The sequence below is a fragment of the Engystomops pustulosus genome, chromosome 9 (genome assembly GCF_040894005.1).
Source record: "Engystomops pustulosus chromosome 9, aEngPut4.maternal, whole genome shotgun sequence".
In the NCBI taxonomy this organism is placed as follows: Eukaryota; Metazoa; Chordata; class Amphibia; order Anura; family Leptodactylidae; genus Engystomops; species Engystomops pustulosus.
In genome coordinates, this window is record NC_092419.1 from 49,640,129 (window position 1) to 49,661,128 (window position 21,000).

The following is a 21,000-nucleotide window of genomic DNA, read 5'->3' on the forward strand; positions in this document are numbered from 1 at the left end:
GTCAGGGCAGTTTTGAGGTCATTTAACGAACAGGGCTAACCTAAAAATATGTGCCCCTCCCCTCTGCCAAGTAATATAACTGAAGCTTCAACTCAGCGACTACAGAACCTCCTAATACACACCTCAGCTGCTGCAGAACCTCATAGTACACACTTCAGCTGTTGTGAAACCTCATAATACACAGCTCAGCTGCTGCTGAACCTTATAATACACCCCTCAGCTTCTGCCGAACCTTATAATACACACTTCGGCTGCTTCAACACATAATATGCAGTTCAGCTGCCACAGAACACATCTCATCTGCTGTGTCACCTCATACAACACATCCCTGCTGACACTGAACCCTCTGTCCTTCTCATGTACATTGGAGGTGATTCATATTTTTAGGCTATAAACCAGCAACATTCACACATGCAGCAAGACATATTTACAGGCAGACAGGTATAGCTACATGGAAACAGATACATGCAGACAGGTATAGCTACATGCATACAGATACATGTAGACAGACAGACATGCATGGAGGCAAACACACACACACACACACTGACAGACAGATACATGAAACAGACACACATGCAGGCAAACACATCATCACACATACCATACACTCACTCAGGGCCGCATCTGCCATGAGGCAGGATGAAAATCTTGTTTCAGGCGGCGGACATCAGAGGCGGCAGAATGGCAGCCTGGATGATTTAGGAGGCAGCTCGTGACTTGATCTATCACCCAGCAGAAGTTCCTGCTGGCTGCTCTCTGCTCCCCCCTGCACAGGTCATACACTATTTAGTTAGGATCCTTTTAGCTAGCAGACAATTAACCCCTCAAGCCACCATGATGTACCCCAACGTTATGGGCAGCAGTGCATAAAGACACCATGACATTGTGGAACGTCATGACTTCTGTCACTCTGACAATATGCAGCGATTGCTGTGACTGGTCATTTAGTACAGACAGACAAATCCCAGAAGAAAGTAGCATTCCCTGGCGTAGCTCACCTTATCAGTATCCTATCTCCTCATTTTCCTTCACAGACCCTCCACACCATAAATCACCTGCACACCACACACAATTAACCCCTTCACTGCCCAGCTGCATACCTCTCCCATCTGTGCCCTCCTCTACATTTTTATTTAACTTTGAAGAAAACCTAAAGGGTTAATAAAGCTCCTTAAAGACATTTTGAATAATTGAAGGTGTAGTTTCTTAAATGGTGTAATTTATGTGTTTGTATCTGTTGTTTAGGTCCATTGAAATCACTTGAAATTGCCCTTAATAAAATGAATTTGGAAATTAAAAAAAAAATATCTACTAAACTTCTACCATCCTAAAGATACAAAAGAATTTTTAAAAATGTTGCCAACGCAAAGCAGACATATGGCGAATGTTATTTATTAAGTCATTTTTGTGTTATAACTATTTGTTCAAAAATTTTATTTAAAATACTGATCTCAGGAGGTAAACAATTGATACATATGGGTATTTGTGTGAGTGATTGTCTATATACAAAGAGTGTGGAAATAAACATTTAAATAGGCCTGTGTATACAGCATTGGGGGGGGGGCGCAATTTGAATTTTCGCCTCAGGCAGCAAAAAGGCTAGAATCGGCCCTGCACTCACTATATGGATCAGTGATACACATCCATACATGTCACATACCAGCACACAATCACACACCCTGTGGTGTCTGCAGCAGCCCTGGCATCACACAGAGGAGTCTTCAGGCTTCTCCTCCTCCACCTCTTTGTCCCGATTTCTGAGCTGCCATATTTCTGATTTATCTGCAACTCCATGATGTGCTGCATCGCACAGGCAGCTCAGTAGCCTCTGCCTGTCCTGTGCCTTCTCCGAGTGGGGGAGGAACAGTGCAAGACACAGGACACTTCCTTATTCATCCCAGGAGGTGAAGATGTGCACAGCATGTGGGGCCCCTGCAGCTCTCTGGGCCCCGGCACTTGTCCAGGTATGCCGGGTGCCGGAGCCGGCCCTGGTTAAAAGAATAGTATTGAGCAGCTCTCAAGTTATTTCCTTAACTTTATCATATTCATTTTAAGACTTCAAGGTACCAAGTCATCATAAACCTTTTGCAGAGATCAACATGTCCTTGTCATTATTACCTACTTTCTATATACAAAGGCGCTCCTGCAGAGAAGCCTTACACTGTCTTATGAGTTACATTCTTTTTTTCCAGTGCCTTTATTTCTGAGTGTGTAAAATGGTTTTTCAAGAAAGTGTCAAGTTGATATTTAATGAACCTCTCGAGCCAGAGAGATTTTATGGTTAAGCGCTGCAGCCATTTGATTAGGTCACTGTCAAGTGTGCTATACAGTCACCTTCCTCCATGGATTGCGAGGACTGCGTCCTCCTCCACAAGTCTGTCTCCTAGTAATATTATTACATATCACTATTATCTGCATTTCCTGTTGCTATAAATTGTTATTAATATAATGTATTCACAATGTTGAAAGCTTTGACCTTCATCAGAATGCCCCAAAGTAAATGTTCATACTTTGGCTCGTTTCTAGTTTTAGAGAGAAGATACATTAAACTTTGACAGGATAAGAATTTTCTTTTTTGGCTGGTGTTATTTTGGGTTCCAGGAATGGTTTATGTCACTACTGCTGATCGTATAAATTATGATGGTAGTTGCAGCTCCTCCGCTTGGGTATTTGATCATAATTTACTGTTAGTCATATTCCTGGTAATTGACACTTTAAGCACTACTGTCATTTTCTTCCTAAGCTTATTGGTGCTTCATTCCAGGCAAAGGCATGTTACCTTATTACATTATCAGTTTAGATACAGATTACATATTTTAACGGAGATAATTTGGTAACTCATTTGTTGGAAGATTATCTACTATATAATTTTTATCATTTATGTTTTCAGAATTGACTACAGCTCCAATGGGAGTCTTTTAGGTTTTTAATTTGTTCAGGGATGTTTGTGTTGTAGATAATTTAAAAAATGGCTCTTTGCATCCAAATAGTACTCGTAACCTAAGTAATAAGATTACAATATAATAAAATATGGGAACAATGAAAACAAAATGATTGCAAATTTGTAATGCAAAGTTGCTCATATAAGACTGGCTTCACATTACATTTTTTGGTTCCGCCGGATATATACTGCAACATATATGTTTACAAATGGAAAAAATACAGATGCATTGTTTGTCATATGTCTACGTTTTTTTAAGGTATACGTCATATTTGTTGCATACATTAGCATCCGTTTTTACACTTTTCTTACATTTTCTTCTCACTTTTGCTTCCCTTTCCAAATTCTCTTTCCAAATTGGAGCATAGAAACTAATGTGACAGATTGATGCATGCGCTGTAATATTTTATGCATACGTTAGGCATAGACACCAATATTTTTAAAAAAAGTATACGTTTTGCATTTGTTTTCTAAACGCAGCCCACATTTTTTCATTGAAAAACAAAAAAGGGTGATAGGTGCACAGGACAACAAACGTACACCGTTTGGACATCCATCATGGTCATAGATGGTCATGGCTAGCTCACATTTAGAGTAGTAAAAAAATGTGTCCATGATATGTGATGTGATTTGATTTGAACCCAGCCTTATACAAATAATGTGTGCATGTAAGACAAATTCATACTTTTGGCATACCCACAAGTCCCCTATCCTTTTGTCCAAAATTTAAACCTTCCAAGCTGAAAATGGCCTTTATGCAAATAGCATGCTACATAGTGTCCACCTGCAGGCAGCATGTTATAGAGCAGGAAAAGCTGAGCAGAATGTACATAGTGTCCAATCTGCAGGCAGCATGTTATAGAGCAGGAAAAGCTGAACAGAATGTACATAGTGTCCAATCTGCAGGCAGCATGTTATAGAGCAGGAAAAGCTGTGCAGAATGTACATTGTGTCCAATCTGCAGGCAGCATGTTATAGAGCAGGAAACGCTGAGCAGAATGTACATAGTGTCCAATCTGCAGGCAGCATGTTATAGAGCAGGAAAAGCTGAGCTGAATGTACATAGTGTCCAATCTGCAGGCAGCATGTTATAGAGCAGGAAAAGCTGAGCAGAATGTACATAGTGTCCAATCTGCAGGCAGCATGTTATAGAGCAGGAAAAGCTGAACAGAATGTACATAGTGTCCAATCTGCAGGCAGCATGTTATAGAGCAGGAAAAGCTGTGCAGAATGTACATAGTGTCCAATCTGCAGACAGCATGTTATAGAGCAGGAAACGCTGAGCAGAATGTACATAGTGTCCAATCTGCAGGCAGCATGTTATAGAGCAGGAAAAGCTGAGCTGAATGTACATAGTGTCCAATCTGCAGGCAGCATGTTATAGAGCAGGAAAAGCTGCACAGATCTCATTGTTTACAACAGTGTTCATTCACTAGGTAAAAACTCACACAAATGTCTCAAAAACTGATGCCAAGTGTGCACATATGACATGTGGAAAAAAATTAATGAAAATCTACCACCACGATGAAGGATTGTAAACCAAGCACGCTTATATGCTACTATGTGTCCTTCCTGGCAGGTTTCGACATTCTTCTAGTTGCAGCCCTTGTTTTTTTAAGGCTTTACAATTATGCAAATGAGCACTGGGACTCCAGGCTCCATTAACACTTTACAATCCCTCATCCTGGTCCCTTAAACTTAAAGTGTTGGCTTAAACCCTCTAATCCTTGCACCCACATTCATTGATGCATTAATTCCATGGTGCTGTACATTCAGTAAGAGGTTCACATACTGTACATTACATTACTACGATAACAAATGTACTTAATTACATAAGATAGAAAATGACTTTGGGCTACAATAAGAAGGATAAGCCTATCCTGAGAGCTTACAATTTGTGATAGTAGAAGGAAACATGAGATGAAGGAGCCTAGTAGTGCAGTTATGGCATGCTATAGGGTAACCTAAATAGATGGATGTTTAGGTTATCTTTGAAGACTTTAAGAACGGTGGGAACAGAATTACATGTTTTGGAAGAGAGTTTCAAAGAATAAAAGATGCACATGAGTTCTGGAGAAGGTTGTAGAAAAGGGCTGATGGTACAACAAGTCTTTTGAAGATCAGAAATTATTGCAATATCCTAAAACTATGTTTTTATGCAATCAAGGAACTAACATGTAAGAACGCGCCTCTCGAAGTATTTATGTATTTGTATTGTTAAACCTGTGTCTTACTGTGTAACATTTGCCGAAACACTATGTACAAAATAATTTCCCCCCAGGGGATCAATAAAGTTGTATTTTATTTAAAGATGGACGAATTTTTCAAAAATTCGATTCGCTGAGTTCGCCAAATTTTCCGACAAAATCGAATCATGTCAAATCACATTAACAAGCAGGTATTTCCTGGCAGCAGAGAGCCTGTAGGGTGTTGTAGAACATTGTGCCTTGCTCAAATATGCATAGGGAGCGTGGTTTGGTCTTCAAACAATGCTATGTTTTGTAATGACACACACATGACAGCTGCTGCTCTTAGAATCACTTGACTCTTCACTTCCATGGGCACTTACATAGGCTAACTTCACCAAATAAGCGAAGCGGGAACGCAGCCTGACAAGGTAACGTCTGTGCTAGCTCGAAAGGACTGAGCTGAGGACCAAGATCCCACTATAACATCAAAGAGTGCACTCTTTTTACACTGACATCAGATGATTCCATAGATTACGACAGAACCTGTTCTGTTAAACGCTGATACATGTAGAAACCCCCCAAAAGAGTGGAGAGGGTGTCGACAGTAATCTTGCATTTTGACGTCACTGATCATTTTGCCAAAAACAAACAGGAGTGGATGCAAAACAGCGATGATCAGTAAATGGGATATTTGCATGTCCTCTGTGTTCTGTATCCACTCCTGCTTTTGGCCATCAAACTGGAGGTGTCATGGCAGATCTAATCTAATGCATAAGGCATTGTTGAAATCCTTGCCAATCCACGCCTGATTCATCTTGACAAAGGTCAGTCTCTCCACATTACTGGTGGACAAGCGGGTTCTCCGTGGGGTAACGATGGCCCCCGTCGCACTGAACACCGGCTATGATGCCACACTTTTGGCCGGGCAGGACAGCTTCTCTGCTGCAGACTCCACAAGTTGCGGCCACGCATCAAGTTTGGCTGCCCAGTAGTCCAGGGGATACTCTACCTGGGGTGGAAGAGTTCTGTCCAAGTAGGCCACAACCTACTGGTGCAGAGTCTGCTCCACGTCCTGCTGCTGCTGGTGGCGGCTACTCTTCTCACTAGGTGGGTGTAGGAAGTTTCTCATTAAGGACTCCAGACTTAAGCTGCTGCTGATGGAGCTACTACTGCTCCTACCCCCCCCCCCCCCATCGCCCCACAGCAGCCGTGGCAGTAGTATGTGAGCACAAAGAATTCCCTAGTCAGAACTGACTGAGGATGGACAATGGCGCACATAGGCAACGGCCAACTGTTTGCACAGTATTTCTCTATAATACGCCAGTTGTACCTCCCTTCAGTAGCTGAAAACAAGGCACCCATCTTGGACCAGTAGCGAGGGTCCAAGAGGGTGGAGAGCCAAAAGTCATCCCTATGCCGGATGTTGACTAATCGTCTGTCACTAGTTAGGCAAAGCAGCATGCTCTGGGCCTTCTGAGCAAGTGACTCTGAGGGACTCCCGGCCTACATCTCCACTGTATACTGCCACAGTGCTTCTGGGTCATCTGCTTCATCTTCTACCTCCACCGGATGCTCGTACTCCTCCTCTAATTTCACCAGACTCTGCTTGTGCTCCAATGTCCTCCTCCTCCTTCACTTCAGCCCCCACCGGACTCATGTGGACATGAGATGTAGTCTTCACTTCTCCAGTGCCCTGACCAGAAAGATTTTGCAGCATGAGTTCCAGGACATGAAGCAGTGGAATGATGTTATTCATCCCGCAGTCCTGGCGACTGACAAATAACGTGGCCTCTTCAAAGGGCCTGAGCAAACGGCAGGTGTCACGCATGAGCTCCCATTGGCTGACATCAAAGTTACACTGAGGAGTACTCCTGTCCGCTTGCATCATCAAAAAATCATTAATGGCTTTTCTCTGTTCATACAGGCGGTCTAACATATGGAGGCTGGAATTCCAAAGGGTAGAAAAATTGCATATCAGACTATGTTTGGGTAGGCCGTTCTGATGTTGCAACTTGAGGAGGGTGTGCTTGGCTTTGTAAAAATGGCTGAAGTGCATGCACAGTTTCCTGGCCATTTTTAGAATGTATTGCAGATGGGTGGAAGGCTTTAGGAACCTTTTGACAACCATATTGAACACTTGCGCCATGCAGGGCGCATGGACCATCCCTCCTCAGTGCAGCGCGGACACCATGTTCCTCCCATTGTCTGTCACCATGGTTCCAATTTGCAGTTGTCGTGGAGAAAACCACACATTGATTTCTTCTTGAATGAAACAGAGCAGTTCCTCCCCTGTGTGACTTTGTTCACCCAGGCAAACCAGTTGTAGAGCTGCGTGACACCGCTGTCCCCTACACATGTGGTATGATGGAGCAGCACTTAGACTTGTGGAGGCTGAGGTGGTGGAGGAGGAGGCGGACATTGGCAGGAGAAAGTGGCGTCTCCTGTTCAAGTTGTTGGTGTGGCTGGGCGGGAAGCACATTCACCCAGTGGGCTGTAAAGGACATGTACTGGCCCTGACCGTAGTTACAGCTCCATACGTCTGCGCTGCAGTGCACTTTGGAAGAAACCGATAAGCTAAAGGCTTGTACTGCCTTTTTGAAAAATAAATTTCGGCTAAGAACTCTCCACCTCAGTTCGGCACAAGCCATTCGTTTTCTAAAGGGTGCAGAGTCCACAACTAGGAAAGGGAGGGACTGCAGTTCCAACAACTTGTACATGAGCACGGTCAGCTTCTGCACCTTAGGATGGCTGGACGCATACAGTTGTCTCTTTTTAATCGCCTTGTTCAAAGACTGGTGGCGCCAGTGGATGCAAAACAGCGATGATCAGTAAATGGGATATTTGCATGTCCTCTGTGTTCTGTATCCACTCCTGCTTTTGGCCATCAAACTGGAGGTGTCATGGCAGATCTAATCTAATGCATAAGGCATTGTTGAAATCCTTGCCAATCCACGCCTGATTCATCTTGACAAAGGTCAGTCTCTCCACATTACTGGTGGACAAGCGGGTTCTCCGTGGGGTAACGATGGCCCCCGTCGCACTGAACACCGGCTATGATGCCACACTTTTGGCCGGGCAGGACAGCTTCTCTGCTGCAGACTCCACAAGTTGCGGCCACGCATCAAGTTTGGCTGCCCAGTAGTCCAGGGGATACTCTACCTGGGGTGGAAGAGTTCTGTCCAAGTAGGCCACAACCTACTGGTGCAGAGTCTGCTCCACGTCCTGCTGCTGCTGGTGGCGGCTACTCTTCTCACTAGGTGGGTGTAGGAAGTTTCTCATTAAGGACTCCAGACTTAAGCTGCTGCTGATGGAGCTACTACTGCTCCTACCCCCCCCCCCCCCCCATCGCCCCACAGCAGCCGTGGCAGTAGTATGTGAGCACAAAGAATTCCCTAGTCAGAACTGACTGAGGATGGACAATGGCGCACATAGGCAACGGCCAACTGTTTGCACAGTATTTCTCTATAATACGCCAGTTGTACCTCCCTTCAGTAGCTGAAAACAAGGCACCCATCTTGGACCAGTAGCGAGGGTCCAAGAGGGTGGAGAGCCAAAAGTCATCCCTATGCCGGATGTTGACTAATCGTCTGTCACTAGTTAGGCAAAGCAGCATGCTCTGGGCCTTCTGAGCAAGTGACTCTGAGGGACTCCCGGCCTACATCTCCACTGTATACTGCCACAGTGCTTCTGGGTCATCTGCTTCATCTTCTACCTCCACCGGATGCTCGTACTCCTCCTCTAATTTCACCAGACTCTGCTTGTGCTCCAATGTCCTCCTCCTCCTTCACTTCAGCCCCCACCGGACTCATGTGGACATGAGATGTAGTCTTCACTTCTCCAGTGCCCTGACCAGAAAGATTTTGCAGCATGAGTTCCAGGACATGAAGCAGTGGAATGATGTTATTCATCCCGCAGTCCTGGCGACTGACAAATAACGTGGCCTCTTCAAAGGGCCTGAGCAAACGGCAGGTGTCACGCATGAGCTCCCATTGGCTGACATCAAAGTTACACTGAGGAGTACTCCTGTCCGCTTGCATCATCAAAAAATCATTAATGGCTTTTCTCTGTTCATACAGGCGGTCTAACATATGGAGGCTGGAATTCCAAAGGGTAGAAAAATTGCATATCAGACTATGTTTGGGTAGGCCGTTCTGATGTTGCAACTTGAGGAGGGTGTGCTTGGCTTTGTAAAAATGGCTGAAGTGCATGCACAGTTTCCTGGCCATTTTTAGAATGTATTGCAGATGGGTGGAAGGCTTTAGGAACCTTTTGACAACCATATTGAACACTTGCGCCATGCAGGGCGCATGGACCATCCCTCCTCAGTGCAGCGCGGACACCATGTTCCTCCCATTGTCTGTCACCATGGTTCCAATTTGCAGTTGTCGTGGAGAAAACCACACATTGATTTCTTCTTGAATGAAACAGAGCAGTTCCTCCCCTGTGTGACTTTGTTCACCCAGGCAAACCAGTTGTAGAGCTGCGTGACACCGCTGTCCCCTACACATGTGGTATGATGGAGCAGCACTTAGACTTGTGGAGGCTGAGGTGGTGGAGGAGGAGGCGGACATTGGCAGGAGAAAGTGGCGTCTCCTGTTCAAGTTGTTGGTGTGGCTGGGCGGGAAGCACATTCACCCAGTGGGCTGTAAAGGACATGTACTGGCCCTGACCGTAGTTACAGCTCCATACGTCTGCGCTGCAGTGCACTTTGGAAGAAACCGATAAGCTAAAGGCTTGTACTGCCTTTTTGAAAAATAAATTTCGGCTAAGAACTCTCCACCTCAGTTCGGCACAAGCCATTCGTTTTCTAAAGGGTGCAGAGTCCACAACTAGGAAAGGGAGGGACTGCAGTTCCAACAACTTGTACATGAGCACGGTCAGCTTCTGCACCTTAGGATGGCTGGACGCATACAGTTGTCTCTTTTTAATCGCCTTGTTCAAAGACTGGTGGCGCCATGCATAGCGAGGAGCAGGAGCATCTGGACCAGGAGATGATGTCAAAGACAAACAGCCTCCTTCGGCAGAGGTGCTTGAGCCTTGACTGGCTGAAATGGCATGTGTGCCACTAGGTGCTGCTGCTGTTGTTGCAGCAGCAGGATGGGCCACTACATCTGAGACACGTTTCTCCCAGTCCATTGGATGGTGACGCCGCAACGCATGCCGTGCCCCAGGGCCGTGGTGCCAACATTCGTTCCCTAGCAACGCCTCACTTTCTGCCCGCAGATTCTACATATACACACACCGCCAAATTCGTGATTTTACCGCCAACACTCTGTACTACTGATGACTACTAATGCAGCTGCCTCGCTGAGCCTCTTCCACTGCTTGCTTGGACCTGCAAAGCAGGTTTTGTACCCCACGGCAGTTTGGCTCCCGTCCTTGCACTGCTGCCACCCAGCTGACTCACGGCCACAGTAGCGACTTGATGCCTGCTTTGCTTTCTGACACGGAAGCTGACACCCTCTTCTCCTGATGATGATGATGAAACCCTTCCTTCACCCAGCTCCCAAGTGCGATTGGCTACATCATCATTGATTTGTGTTTCCCTGTCACTGCTATTCTCCTCAACGGTCTCAGTATGCACAGCCTGACTACTTGGAAGTGCAACATAACCTCTCGTGCCACTCTCTACATCTCTACTTTCCTGCCTACTGCACGAAGCAGTGGATGTCTGCCCACCTTTTCACTGACAAGCAGCTGCTGACTGCCCTCAAAAGTCCGTCCACGCTGTAAAGTGGCGCTGAGCCCAGATCACCTAGTAGATCTCCCGGCTGAGGGAAATGAACAGGACAAAGTCTGGTTGAGGACAGGTGAGGGCTGCTGACCTGCTCCTGGGCCATGCCAACTAAGGGTTGTATCTGATGAACCCACGGACTCTTGGCTGGGGTGGTCAGATGTCATTTGGGAGGAAGTGAATGACCAGTCAACCAATGAAGAACCTTTGGCTGCCGCTAGATGACAGCGGCAGTTCTGGCCTCCCTGAGTCAACCCTACTGCGACGTCCCCTTACTGTGCTCCGGCCTGTGCCTTCTCCACCTGCCACCTCTCTGTCTGACATATTGGTTAATCAACTATGTTGATTTGACACAAATTTCTTGATATCAACTTTAGCAACAAAAAATAATCGAAATTTGGGGAATACAGAGCCCCAAAAACTGACACCCTGGACTTTGAGAAGAAATCACTCCAACAACTATGTGGATTTGACACGGATTTCTTGATATCAAATTTAGCAACAAAAAAGAATTGAAATTTGGGGTATACAGATCCCGCAAAACGGACACCCTGGACTTTGAGCCACTCCTCAGTACAAGCAGCCAGACGCTAGAGACAGCACATACAGTGAAATGACAGGATTACAAATGGCCATCTGTTCCCAGAGTTCTCTGTCCCATGTAACACATTGTGCTCATGGGAATTTTGCCAATAAAGGCGGGAAAAAAATTCCCACGAATCACCTTAAACTTTGGATTCATGCTGAATCGAAGTTTTTCTGAAATTCAAATCGAAATCCAAGTCATTCGAATCGATTCGCCCATCTCTAATTGTATTGTATTGTATTGTAATTGTATTCGATGGATTAGCACATTAGGACAGTAGAGCTAAGGATGGGTTGGAGAGGCATTTGAGAGTTAGCTGGGAGACCACAGAGATGACAGGGGCATGCACAAGCAATTTTGTAGACCCCAGGTTGAGAAAGGATTAGATGTAGAGATGAGCGAACATGCTCGTCCGAGCTTGATGCTCGTTCGAGTATTAAGGTACTCGAGACGGCTCGTTGCTCGGACGAGTATTTCCCCTGCTCGAGATCGAGCATTTAATTAAAAAAACACAGTGAAGAACAATGAAGAATAGAATAAAAACAGTGAACACAGTGAACACAGGATCATTTAAGTGAAAAACACAGTGAAGAACACAGTGAAGAATAGATTACAGATGTTCGGCACATCTGCTTACTTGTCGGAAGATACGCGCGGAACGGTGCGAACAAAATAGCATGTGAAGAACAATATATATGTGTGAAGAACACATTGAAGAACACGGGGAGCAGGACAGAGACAACGGGGAGCAGCACAGAGACACCGGGGAGCAGCACAGAGACACCGGGGAGCAGCACGGAGACATCGGGCAGCGGCAGCACAGAGACATGGGGCAGCGGCAGCACAGAGACATGGGGCAGCGGCAGCACAGAGACATGGGGCACGGAGACATGGGGCACGGAGACATGGGCACGGAGAGCAGCGGGGCACGGAGACATGGGGCACGGAGACATGGGCACGGAGAGCAGCGGGGCACGGAGACATGGGGCACGGAGACATGGGCACGGAGAGCAGCGGGGCACGGAGAGCAGCGGGGCACGGAGAGCAGCGGGGCACGGAGACATGGGGCACGGAGACATGGGCACGGAGAGCAGCGGGGCACGGAGAGCAGCGGGGCACGGAGAGCAGCGGGGCACGGAGAGCAGCGGGGCACGGAGACATGGGGCACGGAGACATGGGGCACGGAGACATGGGCACGGAGAGCAGCGGGGCACGGAGAGCAGCGGGGCACGGAGACATGGGGCACGGAGACATGGGGCACGGAGACATGGGCACGGAGAGCAGCGGGGCACGGAGAGCAGCGGGGCACGGAGAGCAGCAGGGCACGGGACAGCGTATCTCCCGACAAGTAAGCAGATGTGCAGAACATCTGTAATCTATTCTTCACTGTGTTTTTCACTTAAATGATCCTGTGTTCACTGTTTTTATTCTATTCTTCACTGTTCTTCACATCTGATAACTTGTCGGGAGATAATATACGCGCGGAACAGTGAAGAATAGATTGCAGATGTTTGCATACATCTGCTAACTTATCAGAAGACATTCTTTTTCAATTAATTAACACATTTTATTCCCGAACCATGGTCCCTTTGAAAAATGCTCGAGTCTCCCATTGACTTCAATGGGGCTCGTTATTCGAGACGAGCACTCGAGCATCTGGAAAAGTTCGTCTCGAATAACGAGCACTCGAGCATTTTAGTGCTCGCTCATCTCTAATTAGATGCAAGAGATGTATTTGAGATGGAGGCAGAAGGTTGTAGTAGGAAAGAATCAAAGAGTGTAGAGCCATTAATTGTGATGATTAGGTCTGGTGGTGGGATGGATGTGTAAGATGGAGGAAAATATTGAGTTCCATTTTGTCTATGTTATACATGTAATAAATCTATGTATTAGTTAAAAATGAAAACCTAAATTTGGGCACCCTCCACTGTTCTGTATGTAATAATGATCCTGATTGAAACTGGAATGTCCTATTACTGCAGTTATACAAATGGTTGATAATATTTATAATCTAAATGTAGTTAGTCGCACTTGTTATCTAATTTTATCAAAACTCTATAATAAAGCTTGAATTTCTCCCTTTTTATTAGGAATATTGCACAAAGGAGATGGTGAAAATATATTCATATCACAGCAGCCTCCTGTGATTTCTACGCTGATGGGAAATGGTCTGCAGAGAACCCTCTCGTGCTCCACTTGCAATGGACCAGTACATAACAACAAGCTCTTTGCTCCCGTTGCTATGGCAACTGGACCTGATGGTAGCATCTACATTGGAGATTTTAACTTTGTAAGACGGATACTCCCTTCTGGAAATGTCATAAGCATTTTGGAGCTTCGGTAAGAAAAATAAGATTGTATCTCTATAAAATGTATAGCATCTACTGAGCTGTGAGCGGGAAATGTTACTATGTATCAGTAGATGATCAGATGCTGCACTTGTTGCAGTGTACTCTACTTATTCCTCTACTACAGAATATTTCATTTATAATATGAATAGGAAGGTCTAGAAGCTGTTTTGGCCTAATGCTCATCTCCAGTAGTTAGTTACACAGTCAGTCACTGTGTTACACTGTTATTCTCTGATGCCAGACGGACAATTACATTGTGATGGGTGATTCGGACGGTTATAGTAATTGTCATTTGTGACAATCAATAGTAAAAGATTCCTGTTTTAAAACCTCAATAGGAACATGTTGCTTCTTTTAAAAAGCTTTTGTGCTTTAAGATACAAACATTTAAAGGAAGTAGAATTTTGAACATGATTTTAGTTGAGTAGTTTTGCTCTCATGTATTGGATGGAAGAATTCTGTCAATACAAGAAGACAAATACATGTTGCCTTATCAACAAAATACTCTGGCTACTTAAATGGGTTTTCTCATTAAAGCCATTCATCCCCTATCCACTGGGGATAGAGGTCCTACAGTTGGAATTCCTGCCTGGACAATGTTCATACTCTCTTAATACTGGTGTTCTGAAACTTGGGGCCCCCAGCAATAAGACAATTGCAGCTTATTCTGTGAATAGGAGATATATGTGTACACACATACATGACAGTAATAACTTCTACATACATAGGATAGCTGCACACAAATGTGGAAATGTGGAAATGTGGAAACGGACCCATGTGTCCACAACTCACAGGACAGGAGTCTTTGCATCATTCAGCAATATAATGCAGGAACTCCCTGCCGGACAAACTGTGGCCCTAGTACTATAACAGTGCCGGCATAATATGTCTGTATGATACAAATAGTCCCATCTTGTGTAATGTTTTCACTCCATGGGATTGAACCGACGTAGGGTTTTGCATCTACTGGCTGAACATGTTTGTGTGCAGCCAGTGATATATACTGTAAATATACTGTAAATTAACCAAACCTCAATATCAACCACTACGACGTTAGAAAACTTAAAAAATAGCTATTGATGGGGTTGTTGAAAAATCTTTTTTAAATGAACGTTTTAGAAGAATTTCAATCCTCTATTTGGAGATTATTATGTAATAGAAGAATATGAGCTAAGTATTGTAATCTATGAGTTTATAAGCTTTGGAAAATGATTGTTGACCAAACCTTGACAGGAGAGAGACATTAAGATATACTATAACTGCTATACAGCCTTCTCTGCAAATACACTTAAATAGGGAGAGCTGTCAGTCACTGTGTGCGGGCAGGGTACGCAGGCCTCCTGCTATCTCATATAGGAGTCCTCACATAATCATATATATCACTGCTCTCTTTTCTGCTGTAAGATGGGAAAGCAAATAATAGCTAACTGCTTCAGTACTGTAATATTTGTACAATCTGAAAGCAACTCTACATTGATTTTTCTACTAACTTCCCAACCCTACCGTTTCAACCAGAGTATTCAAAATTATCGTAGCATGAAACGCAATATTTCCAATTTTCCAGGAATGCATGAATGGTTCATTTACGATATTAGCATTTTTACAGTACCTAATTTTATGTGCTAAACATTACCCAACTCACTCAGAGTTCAGCCTCTGGTGATAAAGAACTTTCAGAAATACTCACGTGGATACACTGTACTTTCTCAAGCAGAACAAACTGCAACATGAGATTACATTTCATGCAGCCTTGAGATTGTTTTTGTATAAATAAGTAAATGAATGTGAACTTGTACTAAGCAATGCAATTATTTGTTAATGAAGAGACACTGTTATGGTTCTTGTAACTCTAATTTAAAATGATTTGCAGTTCACCTTCAAAACAAGATGTTAAATCTAGAAAGTATATCCTGGGGCTGAGTGTCAAAAAAAGGGAAATTAGCATTTCTAGCACTGTACACAGCAGAGTAGAAAGTAATCAGTGCTCTGTCAACATATTGCCTTTGTATTAGTGGTGTTAATGAAACACCAATGAAAACTCTGAGGAATTGTGCCTTATTAGTGAGCCCATCAGAATATTTCTCAGAATGAGACTGCAAAAACAAAAATCATTTTCATGTTTCTGCTCACCAGGAACTTGCTCAGTTAAACACTTAAAGAAAAACTTTGAGCAAAAACAAAATTGTTGCTTAATTTAAAGGAGATCTACTATCAAAATCCTGCATGACAAACCAGAGACACTTGCTCATAGATACTGGCACCGTGACTTTGGTTATCTTCTAATATTTGATATGCATGTCCTCCTTCCTTCTAACATCCACTTTTTAAATTATGTTAACAAGCCATAATTTTTAATATTTGAAGATTCCATGAGGACTGGTTATGTTCCACAGGACTGGTGCATAGCAAATGTGGGGACAATATACATAAAAGGACAAAAAACTATCCTGGAAACTAGACCCGTGAGTCTAACTTCTTTTGTGGGGAAAATATTTGAGGGGTTTGTTAGAGATGCTATCCTGGAGTATCTCACTAAACATAACCATATAACCCAGCACAGTGAGTGTCTTATATCTGGACGTTTAATAATATTTTTATTAATGACCTTGCAGTGGGTTTACAGTGTTAAGTTTCCAGATGATACTAAGCTGTGTAAAGTAATTAATACTGAGACTGATAGTACAGCATTACAGAGGGATTTGTGAAAGCTGGAGGAGTGGGCAGAGAAATGGTTGATGAGGTTGAATGTAGATAAATGTAAAGTTATAAACTTGGAACCATGGTAACAAAAAGTCCAATTATGTTCTAAACAGTCAATTACTTGGTAAAACTGCAGTTGAAAAGGACTTGGGGGTATTGGTGGATGGTAAACTTAATTTTAGTTACCAGAGCCAGGCAGCTGCTGCTAAAGCAAATAAGATTATGGGATGTATCAAGAGAGGAATAGATTCTCACCATAAAGACATAGTTTTGCCCTTATACAAATCACTGGTCAGAGCACACATGGAATATTGGGGGTCATTTACTAAGGGCCCGATTCGCGTTTTCCTGACGTGTTACCCAAATATTTCCGATTTGCGCCGATTTGGCATGCACGCGATGGAAATCGGGGGCGTGGTCGAACGAAAACCTGGCGGATTTTGAAAAACTGCCGCATTTTTAAAAAAAAATGTGTCACGAAAATTGCACTTACCTTCACTCAGCCCGGCTCGGTGTATTCCAGTGCGTTCCGATGCTCTTCAGCGCAGCAGCGCCACCTGGTGGACGGCGGAGGAACTACCTTAGTGAATCCCGGCCGGACCCGAATCCAGCGCAGAGAACGCGCCGCTGGATCGCGAATGGGCTGGGTAAGTTAATGTGCCCCTATGTGTACAGTTTTGGGCACCAGTGTAAAAAAAGGACATAGTAGGACTGGAACAGGAACCGGGGAGAGCAACCAAGATTATTAGGGGAATGGGGGGACCAGAATACAATTACAAAGATTTCAAAATTACAAATTACTAAATTTGGGTTTATTTTGTTTACAGCTGAGGGGAGACCTCATTACAATGTACAAATATCTGAACGGGCAGTAATTTGTATTTATCCCTAGGCCCCTGACCAGGACAAGGGGGCACCCTCTACATGAGCGTGGAGGTGAGGCGGTTCTACCATCACCATAGACAGGAATTCTTTACTGTGAGAGCAGTGAGACTATGGAACTCTCTGCCGCAGGAGGTTGTTATGGTGGAGCAAAAATATCAAGGGTTATGGGTTATACATTTTTTAGTATAGTTATACTATTATACTATGAACCAGAAGGGCTCAGAGGGTGTGTTACCGCAGCCCCATTATGCTGCCACTTTTACACCATGCGGAAGCATGTCTCACTACCCTCCCCCCCCCATTTTTCTGCTTCCTCTGCCTGCTGTAATCACATGACAGTAATTAGTTTTATCACACAGATGGGGGATAAATGCTCCTACTAAGTGCAACAGCCTATGAAGCTACAGCACGGTGGGGCACTGGTAACTCAACCAGAGCCCTTCTGGTTCATTAGTATTGTTTTAAAAGTTAATTTTAGAAGGAAAGAGGCAATGGATAAAAAATCTAAGAATATTACCACAGTCATGGTGCCTGGTTTATCATGATGTATTTTTATGGTCGATATGTTAATTTTACAGAGTTTCCACATTTTTTAATATTTTGGATCCATTATATTCCCTTAGGTTTTAAAAAGTTATTTCCATCTTAAAAAGTATAAGTGACCCTTCCTCACACTATTTGAGTGGTATCTTCTAGGATTGTCTAAAATTTGAGAATGACGGTGCTTTACAGGATTGATAAGGACCCCAGATGTATAGACTAGATGTTTCTTAAGCCAGCAGGACAAGGCTATGTATGCTATTAGTATAGCCATGGGCTTGATACCACAGGAATAGTACAATAGGTACAATGAATTAAATAAAGTTAGTCAAAAGGAAAGGTTAATGCAATTATATTCAATAGGGGACATCATTAACTTAATGTTATAAATATTGCTATTTCACTAAATGTAAAGTCGTCTTAAAAGAAAAAGTATCACTTCTTTCATATGGGGAAAAGCAGGTTCTTTACCGTGACTATTGTATATGCAGGAATAGCCTGCCTCAGGAGCTGGTCAAAGCAGGAAAAGCAGAAAGCTTCAAGATAGGCTTAAATGCCTTCTTACAGCAAAATAACATTGAGGCTTATGTAATTTTGGATTTCGTATATCTATCCATATCTATTCTAATTCCTTGCTTGAAGTTTATGGAAAGAAGAACGGAGTTTCTGTTAGCTATACTCCATAACACAGTCCTTCAGTTTGTTGTCCAGTGAAAGAACAAGATTTAAATGGAACAGTTCTTTTGTAAATATGGTGCCATAGTTTAACTAGTTTTTTCTCATTTTTTGGGTGGATTTATTTGGCAACCTAACCTTGATGTGCATGGAATTTACATGACTATTTTATTACGATTTAAGGTTTATTTTATCAGTTCATATGTTCAGTAATTGGCCTTACTTGATGACATATCCAGGCATCCAATATATCGGTACTGAAAACCACACATTCATTCATCTAATGAGTGATTCTTATCTTGTTTAGCAACATCCACATTAGTCACGCCTGCATTTCGGATTTCTGTTACACTTTCAATTGAAAAACAGCATAACGGAAACTAAACGTGGAAGGTGAACAGAAGGTCTTCCATCATCTTCCGTTCCACGCAGATTTCAGGGGACCGTCCATTGCATTTTTTCATTGTAACAATATTAATAGTGAAAAAAACAAAGTCTGTTTCTCCATTTTTTCCACTAATAATGAAAAAAATTGAACCTGTACAATGCAATGTGAACTTAGCCTTATTGTAATATTTGCCACATGGTGCTAACCTTTTTCTATCTATAATCGCTATTTAAAGTCTTTATTTTCAGTAGTATGTTACATATTAAATTTTGTATAAACTATAATAATTTTTCTCTTTTCCCCTTCCATTACTGCGGACTTGATATATGATATCAGAAATAGGGACACAAGGCACAGGTAAGTGAATTACCAGGGCAGTCATTTGTAACTATTGATTTTCAATAAGAAAACTTAACGGATGCAATATATTACTAATGTGGTGAAGAATAGATTGAATGTGTACATGAGGAGTATTCAAGGCACAAAGGGATTTCATCTAATTCCATTTTATTGTCTGGCTCTATGTATGAGATTAAGCCATCATGTTTGTTTTTATCAATCAATCATTTATAGAATGCGTCCTCTGACAATACGAATCAAGAAATTGCTCAGGTTTCATTGCGGTATATAAAGTTCCGGAGCAGTTCATATCATGTTTATTGAATGCATTTGGTTTAACAGTTTCAAAAGTGTTGTATCTGACACATTCAGATCAAACCTGTGACATGTTCCTGGCCAAACCAAGGACATGTGCCTGGCCAATAGAGCTCTACATGTACATAAATATTATGTAAAATCAAATCAAATAAAATTCTGATCAGAATTTTGCATCACTAGTTGTAAGCCTAAATCAGGAGTAGAATATAAACCAAGAATATTACATAATAGTCTTCACACATAACCTTATCCTTTACATACTATTACTGCATGAAGTGCTAACTTTAGTATGTGCTCATAGAGGGTTCACTTCGCCTGATAGGGTCCTTAAGTACTTAACCCCTTAACAACATGTGACATATTACTGCATCACGCGCCGACTGCAGGTGTGTGTTTGCTGCAAATTATATATATATTTAAGCAAACACCCATTGGTAACACCTGCAATTTGTGCCAGCACCGATAGCAGGTGTTAACCCTTCGATTGCCAATGACATTAAAAAGAGGGCGGCACGAGGGTGCCTCCATGTTGGCTTATATTGTTGCTCCCCACAACGTCATCGGGGAGCGGTGATCTGTTAACATGTCTTGTTTCACACCATGTATTACAATGTGCGATTCGCACAATGTGGAAAATCCCCATATACGGTCTTACTGTATGTAGTATGGTAGGATCAAACCTAGTTAACCCTAGGTTTGATCCTACCATACTCCATACAGTACCCTAGGGGTCTGAACAATTAAAAAAAAAAATTAAAAAAGTTAAAATTCAAATACCCCCTTTCCTTAGATCTGGAATAAATATAAATAAACAGTAAAAATCATAAACATGTTAGGTATCAGCGCATCCCATAATATCCGATCTAAACGGTTGTTTCCAGAGTTTAAACCAGTAACAGACAATAGCGCCCAAAGTTGACCCAAAAAATAAAGTAGACATATAATTTGGAACGCATAGTAAAATCTGTAAAATCCAAGCCCACAAGAAAATGGTGCAAATGCATTTTTTCACCAATTTCACTGTATTTGTGATTTTTTCCCGATTTCCAGTACATGGCATGGAGTATTAACTCCTTAACGCTCTGCGCCGTAGCTCTACGGCGCAGAGGTATAAGGGATGTATGAAGAGGGCTCACGGGCTGAGTCCTCTTCATACAGAGGTGGGGGTTTTTGCATTTTGCACAAAACCCCCACCGCTAATAACCGCGGTCGGTGCTAGCACCGATCGCGGCTATTAACCCCCTAAACGCCGCCGGCAAAGTCGCCGGCGGCGTTTAAAAGACGGCGGCGCGCGGGCGCCGCCATCTTTTTTTCGATCGCCACGCCCCCGAACGTCATCGGGGGGCGGCGA

The 21,000-nt window shown here is 43.3% G+C and overlaps 1 protein-coding gene across 9 annotated transcripts in view; it reads left to right on the forward strand.

The window, feature by feature from the left end:
- TENM1 (teneurin transmembrane protein 1) overlaps positions 1–21,000 on the forward strand; it is a 490,610-nt gene that overhangs the window by 378,115 nt on the left and 91,495 nt on the right. For all 9 annotated transcript variants that reach the window (XM_072124023.1, XM_072124021.1, XM_072124025.1 and 6 more), the window contains 2 exons: positions 13,544–13,793; positions 19,329–19,349. In XM_072124023.1, the coding sequence (XP_071980124.1) occupies positions 13,544–13,793; positions 19,329–19,349 (271 nt within the window). The remainder of the gene's footprint in view (positions 1–13,543; positions 13,794–19,328; positions 19,350–21,000) is intronic.